Raw genomic sequence first — 13,154 nt, 5'->3', positions numbered from 1 at the left:
AGAGGGGGTGCTTGGAGAAAACCCCGGGGCCCAGTTCTGTCCCGCTTAAATGGCCACCCACCAGTTAAGGCTGGAGCCATCAGGGGCCCATCTTGAGCAGATCATTGAGGAAGTGAGGTTAGTGACAGGGAGCTGGGATAGTGTGACTCACCATGCTTGCGCTTGCTCAGCGGGCTGGGTTTCCGGGATTCCCGGCAATCACAAACACCCACCGGCAAGCCTGTGCTGGCCCTAGTGGCGGCCTCGGCCTTGGTGACAGCAGAAGAGGTGGGCTTGGAGGGCTTGCCTCCTCAGGTGGGGCGAGGCTGTCTGCCGGCCCAACTCCCTCCTCACCACTGGGGATCCCCGTAGCATGGGCCATGGTGTCAAGAGACTGTAACCCTGGCCACCGAGAATTTCAGAGCCAGAAGGACTCTGGGACCATCAGACCCCATCCCCATGGACATACAGGCCAAGTCCCAGGGAAGGGGTCGGACCCGCCAGAAGTCTCCCTCTAGTCACACACGGAGCACATTCTCCCTCTGAGCGCGTGTGCCTGATGAGACGGGCACTAGCTCACAAATGGTCTCCACAAGGTTACTGAGCTCATTCAAGGTCATGGAGCTAGCAGGGGTCGAGCTGGGATTTGGACTCTGGCGGTGCCCCTGACTCCCAAGGCGATCCGGACCCCCCTGCTCCGCCCTCTTGCCAGCCTGCCATCACGCAGCACGCCCCCCCTGGAGATCATGGGACAGAGGACAAGGATGGTGCTGGGTGGGAGAATGGCAGTTTCCAGGACAGGCTGGCTCATGCCACTCAAGTCTCTGGAGGGACACAGGCCTGCAGGGACCCATCAGCACTTAGTCTGTCAGGTATCCCTGGGAGTGGTGACTCAGGAATGAAGGGCGGCAGGCCTGCCACGGGCAGGGGTTGGACTCAGCTGCTGCCTTCTGGCTTGGTCGTCCAACCCACCTGACCTGCTTCCCTCAGTTTCTCCAGCAGGGAGTACAGATTCATCCCTGGAACACTGAGAATCTGGCACAGGGTAGGTGGGGGATTGCAGTTTAAATCACAGACACCTGTTCTTTCACTTCACATGTTAGGAAAATTAGGGGATGAAGGGATGGGGGTGGGGGCTGGGAACTGCCACTGACATGTACTTCCTAACAAAACCCCACTAACCTAAGCACATCTTCCTAGCACAAAAAAAAAAAAAAAAAAAAAAAAAAAAAAAAAAATTTGCAATTTGGTTTTCTGGGAGCTCAGTTACCAAAATCCAAAATTAGGAGAGATGACGGCTGAGCTGAGGCATTTACATTTCCAGGGGCTGCTTCTGAGCTTGGCAGCATGGGTGGGGGATGAGGAAGAGCCCCTGGCCACAGGGGAGCTGCCTGGGAGGGCTAGCGGGGAGTGTCATCTGGGGAGACGCCACAAGGCCCTGTCATGTGGCCCCCAACTGGGCCGAGCCACCTCAAGCCCCGCTAGCCCCCACTCCTCCTGTGCTTATAAGGGCCCTCCCTCCCTCCCGCCCCCCAGAGCCAGTCCTGCCTGTCACCAGCCCAGACCCTGTTGCCCAGCTCAGGGGCCTGCAGCACCTTCACGGGGGCGGGGCTTGGAACTGAGGCTAGACAGACAGTCCCCAGAGCGGTCAGAGCACCCTAGGGTTTTCTGTCTCCTTCCCGCCAGGAGCAACCTGGCCCCTAGATTCTCAGAGCAGTGAGGTCCTGGGTCAGGCCCCACATGAGCAAGAAAAGGAACTCTTTGGGGAAGAACATGGCCAAATGTGAGCCTGAGCCCTCACAGCTCTGCCTTGGCGAGGTCATACACACTGACCCCCAGGCTTGGAGATGGCGGGTCTCTGTGCTGTTTTAAAGACAAATGCAGCTGTCCAAGAACCATCCTTCTCCCCAGTTCCAGATCTGTCTGGTGGCTCCGTCAAGGCAGGTGTGTGAGTGGCAGGAAACCCCTCAGGAGGGCTTGGCCCGGGCCACTCGTGCAAAGCTCTCCCAGAAGCCCATGGCCACGGCTCTGGCCCGCCTCCATCTGGGAGGGCCCAGGTCGGACTGTCCCAGGACATGACGATATTGTCCTACCAGACAAGGGGTGTGCTGTGTGTGGGGGGTGGTGGTGAGTACCCCTCTCCAGACTGTTTACATCTGACAATGGTGGTGGGACTTCCAGGGGAAAACAGTACACCACTACTTCCCAGGCCATTTCCCAAATCCCTACCAGACCCTCAAAAATCCTCATTTTCTCCCACAGAGAAAGGGAGATTTCAGAGAAAAATTTGAAACTTGATCCTGGTGTAAACTGAAGACACAATGGGTGGCAACCCTTGCCTGGCCTGTGAGCAGAGCTGCTACACAATGCCTTGGAGACCCTGCTCCTGTCCTGTTGCACCATCTGTGTCTTTGGAGAGGCTCTCGCCTGGGCTGGCTGCTCGGATCACCAGAGCCCCAACACCTGGGAGCTCCAGCTCCACTGGCTGCAACACGGCAGCCGATGTCTCATCAGTGGCAGGGCAGCCAGCATGGGAGGGGATGACAAGCCTGGCCCCCAAGCTGTGTCCCCTCTGAGCAAGCCGACTTAGCATTGCCCAGACTCCCTAAAAGCCTCCAGGGACGGGGAGCCCATGACCTCCCGAGACAGCCAAGGGTCTTACCTGCCAATTTAGACCTGCAGGACTTCCAGGCTCTTCTACACACTAGCAGGGCCACGTGGGAAGACTGCAGCAGGTTCCTGGGGGCCTCCAAAGCGTCCTGGGCCTGCAGCCTCTTCCCCCATCGTCCTAGAGGCACTGATGGGGGCGGGGAGCCACGGGCCTCTGTTAAGTACCTACCTCATCGCCACCTGGTGGGGTGGTTACCACCACCACCTGACACAAAAACCTGAGGCTCAGAGGTTATGTCACCACGTTGAGGTCACACAGCTCGACCAACGGCAGAGCCTGAGGCCTAACTGCAGACTACAGCTCTCTCCCCACCCAGGTGGAAGAGGCAGCTCCTCCAGGCTTGTCGTTCATCGGTACTCAACATAGGCTACCTCTTGTCAGCCCAAGCTCTTAGGCGTTCAGACTCTGCTCCCACCTGGAAGCTGCAGAGGCTGGGAACCTCATTAGCTGCTTGGTACTGACAGCTCCCAGGAAGATCTAACACCGCCCTCCCCCCAGGCCCCAGGGCAGGGCAGGTGTGTTGGAGGGTAAATACCTCTCTGGCTGGCTGGGCCCCAAGAAGCTGAATGCAGAAGGCATGGAGGACACCCAGACATATGGGAAACACTTGCCTGGCTTTCCTGCAAGGATGCAGGGGAAGCTGCCTATGGAACCCTCATGAGCAAGAGGAAAGGCAGGTGCCTGAGGCCTCCAGGTCCCAGCTGAAGCAGCCAGCCAGGCCAGCCAGAGGGACAGGGTGTAGGCAGGGGCTCTGGCTGTCCTTGTTCCTGAAGACCCCGAACGGCTGCAAACAGGGTGTGCTGGGCTTCAGAGGTGATCCTGGCAGGGGCCCTCCCAGGAAGCCATTTTCATTCTCCCTTTATACGTCCTGGGGGTGGGGGGACTAGGTCTCACTCAGAACAAGCCATTTCACTGACGAGCTCCATCAAGTCCATTTTAATGTTCAGTTTCCTTTGCCCTCATGCATGCAGAGGAGGAAGCCATCAGGCCCCAGTGAACATGTGTGGGGCAGAAATCAAGGCCACTGCAAAGCTACCACCCTCTCCAGAGTGCTCGTTCCTGGGTAAATCAGACACAGATGGGCCCACTTTGGGCCTTTTGTCAGATTTATAGGAAACTCCTGGCTCATCCAACCAATGAGTAGTCCATTTCTATGCTGGGCAAGGTCGGTGGGGGGAAGCCAGTCACACGGCAGAAAGGTTCGTAAGGGAAAAGTGGACTCCACTTAGGACTCCAAGGTAGCAAACATTTTCAAGTGGCTCCTTCACATTAAACTAAACGTGGTCATCTGTGGGTATGAGGGGCCTCCCACAGCCAAGTGGAGAGTCTCCAGGTGCAGACAGCTTGGGTGGAGGGCAGAGGTGCAGGACCCCTGGGGCTCCGGGATGGATGTGATTCCCAGAGCTGAATCCCCTTTATTTATTTACCTAAGTTCCCCAGTACAAATCTCCAGCCTGTCACCCACCAAATCGACCGAGCTCTTGATTCCTGCTCCCCTGATCATGGTGGTGTTCTCTGCATGATTAGCTGCTGATTCTCCAGACACTGCTTCAGCTTGTCTTCTGTCAGTGTCAACCGCTGCTCCAGGATGGAGACTGTCTGCAAAATAAACGGTCAAGCTCAGAGGATGGAGAGGCCATCGGGCTGCCCTGGGAATGCCCTCAGCCAGTCCCGCTCAGCTGTCTCAGCCCGCTGAACAAATGCCAGCTCTTCCCACCCAGGGCTCCTTCCTGGCGCCTTGCCTCTGGTCTTCATGTCCACTCCTGCTGGTTCGGGATGGTTGTTCTCTGATGTTTGTTGGGCAGCGGGAAGGACATAGTGAGGGAAAGTAGGCAGCAGGTCCCATAGTCTTCGGTCATTGCCCAAGACAGCCAAGGGTGAGGAATCCCCAGCCCCGGTGGTCTGGCATTTAGACTGGAGTTCCAGAGCAGGACCACTTGCTCATGTGGGCCAGGCTCTGTCCACAACCAACCAGAGACCATCAAGCATCTCCATTCCAAAGGTGAGAAAACTGCATCCACAAAAGAAGGCACCCCACCTGGGTCCTGCCCACACCTCAGGCCCTTTATCTCTACACCTGGAGGGGCTTCCCAGGCTGGAGGTGAGTCCCTTGAGCCCAGGAGGGCCTCTGCCTGTCCGAGTCCACTGAGGACCATTGCAGGAATGTGCTGTTTGGGGGTTAGGCCCTAATTCCCCGTTTTTGAGCCCATTTTCTCCTTTGTAATGGGAAGGATAATGCCAAGCTCACAGCAGTCCTGGAGACTGAGAGGTGACAGCATGGTGCCCATGTTGTCCACCATGACAATACCCGTCATGTTGACTTCCAGAGGCAGAGCCTTTGCTCCCTGGCCTCTCCTGCACACCCAGCATGACGGCTGGCCTATGAACCTGGCTTCCAGACAAGGCTGCAGAAACCTGCCCCCTTCCTCTGGCTTTGGACAGAGTGTTGACAGAGGGGCAGTGGTGTCCAGGCCCACACCAGGCCCTGGGCAAGTCCACTGTGAATGAAGCAGGCTTGGTTCCTGTGCCATGCAGCCTACCGGCATCAGAAAAGGGTCAGATTAAGAAACAAAACTTTCTATTAATTTTACTCATTTGTGGGCTTTCCCAAGAGGTTTTGCCACCTTCCCTGAGGCTCCATGGAGGCTCTGGGCCTTGGTCCAGTAGAAAGGAAACTTTCCTTTCACATATTTAATAAAACATTGAAACATTTTGGGAGGGAGTTTCCCCTCTAAGACTGCTATAAATTTTTGCAGCATCCCGCATGGATGTTAGCCGCTCATGGAGGCTGCTCCTCCTGGCGGCTGGCCCCTTCTAGATGAGTTGGCTGGGCTGCAAAGGCTCCGAGCCCTGGGGCACAGGACAGAGCCTGAAAAGTTGCTGCCTGTGGAATATGAACTGCACCCTGAGAGGTAGAGCTGGGCTGAAAGAGACGGTCACATTCCCCTCTGCTGGCCGGTCAGCCATGGAGGGGGTCTGCAGCTCATAAAAGTGGCGGCGGAAACAGCCCCCGGCTGGCCCAGAGCAGCATTCCTGGAAGTTTCCACTGGCTGCTGCAAAACTCACACTGAGCCAAGCTCCAAAATCATTCCTCATCCAGACTTTTTCCGATGGCTCTGGACTCCAGGCCCCAGTGGGGGAGCCAGCCAGCTTTTCCTCTTCTGCCCAGCACCATCCCCCCTCCCAACACACACACACACACACACACACACACACACACACACACACACACACACACACACACACACTTAAAACTTTTTTTTTCTTCACAGGGACAGAATTTCCAAATGTGGACGCAGTGGGTGCTGGGCCAATGTCAATACCAGGGGTGCCACTCATTTCACTTCTAAGTAGAGGCCTCTACTTAGTTCCATGGGGGGCCCATACTTCAGCTCGGTAGAAATATGGCATTAAATCTGATGATGTTAAATTTCTTTGAATAGAAAAGCATCGCTTATTTCACCACCAGCCCCCTGAATGGAGGGAGGGTGTTGGGGGTCCTTCCTTTGGGAGCTATGAGGGGATGCTTCATAGCACGTTAGAGACAAACAGGCTGAAAAAATGTCCACCCTTCTCAAACCTGTAGCTTCTCCCCTTTCCCAGGCAAGCTTCTGGAAGAGTCACGTCATCTCTGTGTTTGGTGTCCACTTTCCCTACTCCCTGCGCCCCCAGCCTACTCCGCCAAGATGCTCGGTGGCAGCCACCATCCAGAGATTAAGTCCACCCAGCTCTTCCCCGTCACATATGATCCCGCCCAAACCCCTTTTGAACTGGAAGGATGGGCCAGGGAGAGGAGGACGGACACTTCGAATTTCTGTGCATTACAACACAGTCTCTGCTTCACAAATTTGTCTTAATAATCCCATTCCACTAAAGCACGGGACCTCATTTCCATGGGAAACGGTATCCCTCCTGATAAAGTAAAGCCTGGAAACCCTGATCTCCGATTTGCTGATATGCCTTCCCTCCACCAGGAAAGGGCTTCCCCAGTGATGAAAAGGCTCCAATCGGGGAAGCCAAGTAGCAGAGGTCAGACACGCTCAGGGCTGGCGATGCACACAGTGAGAAGGCAGGCAGGCCGGCCACCTGCAGGGAGTCAGCCAGGCCACCACAGTGTGCCACCGCCACCGTGCTTCCCCAGCTGCTGGGGCCCCATGCGAGGAGGGAGCAGCATCGCTAGCAGGGACCGATTCCAGGCCATGTCACGTGGCTGTGTTTACAGTGTGACCTTTACCTGTTGGTTCAGAGCAATATCCCCACAACCAAGTGTCAGGGGCACAGCAAGCCTCCGTGAGTATGTGCTGCCTCAGCACCCAGAGGGCAGAGCAGAGCCCGCAGCTGTGCCCTCCTGAGGCTCAGGGCCACGCCAAGCAGGCTGCTTGTGGCTCACCCCACCTTGTGCTCTGGCCCGGCCCTGGGAATTCTCCTCCTGCCACATGGTGCCCATGCTCCCCAGGCCCGGAGACAAGGCCCGCCTGCCCTGGAAGGTGAGAAGCACTGGAAAGGCAGACACCTCTGCAGTCCCTCTAAGTCCTCGCTCCCAGCCCAGTCACCTTGCTTTCCTTTTATTCAAGGGCGAATGACCTGGTCCCAGCCTCTCACAAAGTCCCCAAGGAGTTGAAAGCTGGGTGTGGTGGTAGGTGTCAAAAAAGGAAATGGCCCTGCCCGACATGGGTGTCCGTGGGCCTCTGACTTAATTTTAAGTAGGGCAAAGGGAAACTGGAGAAGGGGCTGAGGAGTCTAGGGTTCTGGCTGCTGGGCAGACCTGTCTGGGCAACGTGTCTGGGAAAGACGGCCATTAGCCTGAACTCCTTCATTATGGGGTCCAAACTTCCACAGAGAGGGCCCTCCTGTCTGTTGACCTTGGAGAAACCAGGCAGCTCATGCCCTCTCCCTGGCCCTGTGCCATCCAGACACGAGGTCCCATTTGTAATTGGGTGTGAAGCCCAGACTCGAGGGAAGACCCAGGACTGGGCTCTGGGGGCCATTCTGATTCCTGACGCACTCTGCTCCAGGGGCTGCTCTTGACAGCTGACACTCACGGAGTGCTCACGGTACGCCAAGTATTCTATTCCATACAATGACCCCTCAGTGTGGGGGCCTGTATCACCCCCATTTTTTCCGATGAGGAAACCAAGGCACCAAGTGATACTAACTTGCCAAAAGTCACACAGCATATAAATGACAAACCTGGACTGTGAACCCTGGTGGCCTGGCTTCAGAGTGCTGGCTAAGGCGCCGGGAACTGTGCACCTTTGCTCTGTCTCCATCCACCACGTATAAGGAGAGGCCTAACCTACTCCTTCCCCCGCCGCACCCCCCCGCTCGCTCTGGCATCACCTGAGGGCTACTGGCCCTGTGACCCAGCAGACCTGCTTGTCCCCCACCCTATGGCCAAGCTCAAGCAGCCTGAGAACATGCTCCTGGACCTCTGTGCTCACGCAGCGGCAGCCACCTTCTGTCCTGTCCAAGCCACTTGGTCTGGTGGCTCTGGATTAAATGAGCAGGAGTGGAAGGGTCATCCCTCAGGGTCACCCAGCAGCACCCTCACACCATCAGGCCACTCTCCAAGGCAGTTCCCAGGCCTCAGACACCTCCAATGCCCATGAAGTAGAGTCTCTTATCTGGCTAAACATTTAGGTTTGGAATGATCACAGAAGTCACAATTCTGAGCTATGAAAAGGCAATATTATAGGGTTAAAAGGGACATACCGACAAGAGCTTTTTAGTAGATATGCAATGAGAAACGACCCTAACACCTTAATTTCAGATGCCTCCTCTCACTGGGGTGCTTATGCTGCTACAGCATAAGAGATCAGCCCCCAGACACGCTCTGGTACTCGCCCCAGTCACTGCTGCGCCCCACCCCTCCCAAGACTGGGCTTGACTTCAAACAAGGCACCTCCCTCCCTGAATGGGAGCAACAGGAAGCAGAATTCAGACCACACGCCTGGGCGCTGTTACCCCTCGCCCAACAATGTCTGCCTCCCAGGGTCATGGCCGTCACCTGCAAGCCATGTGGGAGCCTCTTGGGGCAAGGTCATAGGGGATCCAGAAGTTTCACCTTCAAAGTCACACCTGTTGGGAGGGTCACCTGGGGGCTTGTTTCAGAACCACCTTCTCCTGCTGTTACCAGCGATTTCCAGGAAGCCACAGCCCTTTCTCATGGAAAATTGTTTCCTTAGAAACACTCCCATTTGCCGTTGAATGAATTCTGTTGTTTCTCTAGACCAAGGGTTGGCACACTCAGCCTGCTGCCTGTTCTAGTAAATAAGGTTTTATTGCTGTGCCCATTTGCTTACATATTGTCTATGGCTGCTTCCTGGCTACAGTGGCAGGTTGAGTAGTTGTGACAGACTCTTATGGCCCCCAGAGCCTAGAATATTTATCATTAAGAAAAAGTTTGCCAACCTTGGCCCTAGACTCTTCACTCACTCAGATCCTCCCCAGGCACCACGCCGTACTGGCCTGTGCCAGGGCCGGGGTGACAATGGCGCAGAGCAGACAGACTCAGCTGGGCCCGCAGGGTGCGCAGCGGGTTGAAGAGGCAAGCGTTAAGCAGACCAGCGGGGTGCGCTGGGAAAATGGAAGGCGCTGCTTGGTGAGAGCCAGGGGAGGTGGCCCTAGGAAGGGAGTGAGCTAAGACTGAGGAGGAGTTCACCAGGAGAGAGGGGCAGGAAGGCCCCGAGGTGGGAGGGAAGGCAACGAGCGGGAGGGGGCCTCAGAGGAGGCAGGAGATGGGGCCGGGCCCTGCAGGCCACACCTGGCGGCCTCATCTTCAGCCGCAGAGCAGCAGGAAGGTGCTGGGGGTTCGAGGCCAAGCGGGTATGACACCCCTCTGATTGCTCCATGGGGATGGCCCGGGGAGTGGCTGTGTGGCTGTGACTAGGCATGACGGAGTCAAGAGAGAATGAGAGGGGATGACGGTGGCTTGGACTGGGGGAGGGGGCTAAGGAGGAAAGTGGGCAAAATCAGATATCCATGAGGTATGAACCACCACCATCTGGTGGTGAGTCAGATGGGGGACAAGAGAGAACACGCTCCTGAGGCCGAGAACACAGGCTGAGGATGGGCCCCGCAGGAGAGGCCGAGGGCACCACACTGGACAGGCTGAGGCCCCTCTGAGGGGGGTGGGAGGGTCAGGCAGGCATGAGGTGGTGGCGGAAAAAGCCTGGTTATTCTGCATTTCTCAGATCATCCTCATTAACAGGGGGAGAGGGGGCTGGGGGAAGACAGGGAGAGGGAGAGGGAGAGGGAGAGGGCAGTGAATCCACAAGCCCCTGGATACTGGAGAGGAGAATCCGGTGCGGGTGAACTGGGAGCTCTGGCCAGGGCTCAGGTCCATGTCAGTGATGCTGCTGAACCCCCCTGGAAAGCAGCCTGGCCCCTCAGTGGGCACTGATGGAGGGACGGCCCAACCCAGGGACCCAATAGGGAGGAGGATGCTGGAGGCACTGGGGAACAAACCCAAGAGCATGGAAGAGGCCAGCTCGGGCTAGGGGGCGGGGTCCCCAGCATGACTCGCCACTGAAGCTCTCTGAGGAAAATCCCCCTGGGAGAGGCTCAGCAAGGGCATCTCATTCAGATCCTGACTTTTCTGCCGAGGGGGGAGAAGACATTGTGATCTGTCTCCTCCTGGGGCAACATTAACAGGGCGAGAGGCTTCTCTCCCTCACAGTTCAACATTGTAAGACGTTTTATGAAACATCCTGAAGGGCCTTCTGAGTGGTGTAAAAATAACCAATTTTAAAGTGACAGGCTTTTATTTTTAGTCCCCTCTGAACTGTAGTGCTGCGCAGAGAAGTTGCACCAAAATGCCTGTCCTTAGTGATAAGTCTGGTACCTGGGGCCCCCAACTCCAAGTGGGAGGGAACACAGCACAGGGGACATTCTGACAGAGCCACGGGTCCAAACTTTGCTGCCTCAGATGCCTTTTCTCTACTGGCATCGAGTAATCAGGTGTCTGCACCCCACGGGGCCCAAAGTGGCCTGCGCGGGACAGAGCCTGGGTTTGTGTATCTCCACCGGCCTCCGAGGTGGCCAAGGGGAGAGCCTCCACCCCTGAGTCCTGTGACGGGGCCTCACGCATCTGTGATGCTGGGAGAAGGCAAAGTGGGTCCACGGGGCCTCCGCCTGACTCTACAGCCGCGAGGGGCCGGGCCGCGACACTCCCGTGGGCTCCACGCGGGTCCAGGGAAGAGTTCTGCGGGCAATGCACGGAGGCAGCAGGAGTCCAGGGCTCCCCGGGAGAATAAATCCCCCACCCTCGGAAGGGGTGGAAGAGCAGAAGGGGGGCGGTGCAAGCTGCCCACAGCCTTGCGGAGCAGCGCACAGTTCTTTCAGGCCCACATGCTCTCCCTGGGCTCTGTGGGCCCTTCCTTTGCCCCCCTTTCTCCTGTTGACCGCCCACTTCCCAGGCCCCCACTTCCTCATGGTGTGTCCTCCCCTTCTTTCAGCCCTGCCAACCTTTTTTCTCCTCAGCCTGGTTTCCTCTTGAGGTGGACCTGTCCTCCATTTTTCCTCAGCTCTTTCCCCCCCAGTACTCATTTCTGCCTCCTTTTCACTTTGTGTTTAGGGAGAAGGCAAAGAGAAAAGCAGCAGGATGTGTCGGTCTGGCCCACAGGGACTGAGCTCCGCGTGGAGTCCAGGCCCCTGACTCGGCTCACGTGTTCTGGGGCCGGCAGACCTGGGAAGGAGAGTTCCAACCCTGACAGGAGGCCCGGAAGGCCTCTGTGAGGAGATAGCACAGGACAGGCCAAAGAAAGTGGGTTCCAAGCACAAGGTGCAGAGGCCCTGAGACAGAGAAGAACACAGCACATTCTTGGCAATGTCGGGAGGCCAGTGTGGTTGGTTTGGAGTGACTGAACAGGGAAGAGAGTATGGTGGTCACAAGGAAGGTGGAGGAGGGGTCCCAGGGCCCTTACCCAAAAAGGGACAGGAATGGGACGCCTCCACTCCCTAGCACTGCCTCACCAGATTCACAGATCCGAGGAGGTACAGCCAGGGATGATGGTGCTCCTGCATGCCCGTGGCCACTTTTCCAAGCACTGGATCCAGAGTGGACTCTGGGAGAAGGGGCTCAGCCTGGGAACTGATCATGGCTGCCTAGTTTCACAACAGGTGGTGAAACCAGAGGGAGTGAACTGGCACTTCAGAAACGGACCAAGGCTCACCCCCGGAGCCAGGTCCCTTCCGGCAGCTGCTCCTCCTTCCAGAGCCACTGCTGCCGCCACCTTTATTGAAGGTCTCTTGCACATACTGGTGTGCAAATGTAGCAGGAAAACTGGAGCCATAACTTCTACAAAGCTCTGAGGGGCCACAGAACCCTCACGAGCCCTCCTGCCATCATCATCCACTCTCACACTTGTCAGGTGCCCATCACATGCAGCAACGAGAGACTCTGGCTGTGAGGGGCTTCCAGGCACTGAGGGGATGCAGTACCAGTCCTATCTGGGCGGGCTTTTGGCAAAGCTGCCACGATTGATAGTGAATAACATTTTGGAGGAAGGGAAAAGAATGAGGGTGACCAGCCAGCCGTTCTCTCCACATTTCTCAGCTCTTGGGCTAGTTCCTTATGAAATGCTGCCACGTGTGCAGGCCTCACTCACTCCAGGCCTTCCCACCACACTCCCCAACGCTGTCCAGATCTGCGGGCAACCCTTTTTCCCAGCAGACCCCACTCCCCCAGCCAGGGCACTTCCACGGCCACTTCCTGCTCTAAGCAGAGCCCCACAGGGTGCATGGGGCCCCTCTTAGGTGAGTGGTATTGGTTTCTATGGTTGTAAGGCCCTCCTGGGCCTCCCTGGAACATGGAAGACAGGTGGCACAGAGGTGAACAGGGTGACTGGGCCAAAGACAGACTGACGATGGAAGCAGAGAGCTGACATCCAGCCACGTGCCTCCTCTAGCACTCTGCCTTGTGGCAAGGGGGAACTAAAACTGCTCTGGGATGGCAGGCTCGGGAAGCCAGGAGACTGTGACCTCAGTGTCCAAATGGGGCAAAAGGGGCAGTGGGGCAAGAGGGCTGAAACGGTTGGGGGTAGGAGTGCCACACAAGCACACACCTGCTACAGCGTAGGGAGAAGGTCAGGCTGAAAGAAGGGATGCGTGTAGGGCAGAGGCAGCACCTGGGAGAAGGCCGGGGGAGGGCAGTGGGAATGGTGAGCACGGAAGGGCACTGGAGCAGGTCGGGGAGGCCGCAGGAAGGGCTGACGAGGGTGCAGGGAATGTCCAAGCCCGCTCTGGCTGCTGTGTCGGGCTGGGAGCGGTAGTCGCATCAGGGCTCTGTCCAAGGAGTCTCCTCGCCTGACCCAGGACCCCAGGGCCCACAATATACAGTTAGTGCTGAGGACCCCAGGCATGTCCCACTTGGTGACTGCCTCTTCTCAGTCCCCATCCTTTTGCCTCAGCTTCCTGGTGACTCCTCACCCGCTTGCCCTCCACGCTGCTTCTGTTGTATTCCTTTTCTGTTCAAGAGCTCAGGAAGAAAGGCCAGACTCTTGGA

General features: G+C 57.0%; 1 protein-coding gene across 1 annotated transcript in view; it reads right to left on the bottom strand.

Moving 5' to 3' along the window:
- Positions 1-4,045: 4,045 nt before the first annotated feature.
- The window catches only part of POC1A (POC1 centriolar protein A), a gene marked incomplete at its 5' end in the record, with an annotated part of 73,535 nt that continues 64,426 nt past the window's right edge, over positions 4,046-13,154 (bottom strand). The window contains one exon of the mRNA XM_079713967.1: positions 4,046-4,249. Coding sequence (XP_079570093.1) covers positions 4,151-4,249 — 99 coding nt within the window. The 3' untranslated portion in view covers positions 4,046-4,150. The remainder of the gene's footprint in view (positions 4,250-13,154) is intronic.

Source organism: Hyperoodon ampullatus (assembly GCF_949752795.1).
Source record: "Hyperoodon ampullatus genome assembly, chromosome: 10".
NCBI lineage: Eukaryota > Metazoa > Chordata > Mammalia > Artiodactyla > Ziphiidae > Hyperoodon > Hyperoodon ampullatus.
This window is presented reverse-complemented; position numbering and strand designations above follow the sequence as displayed.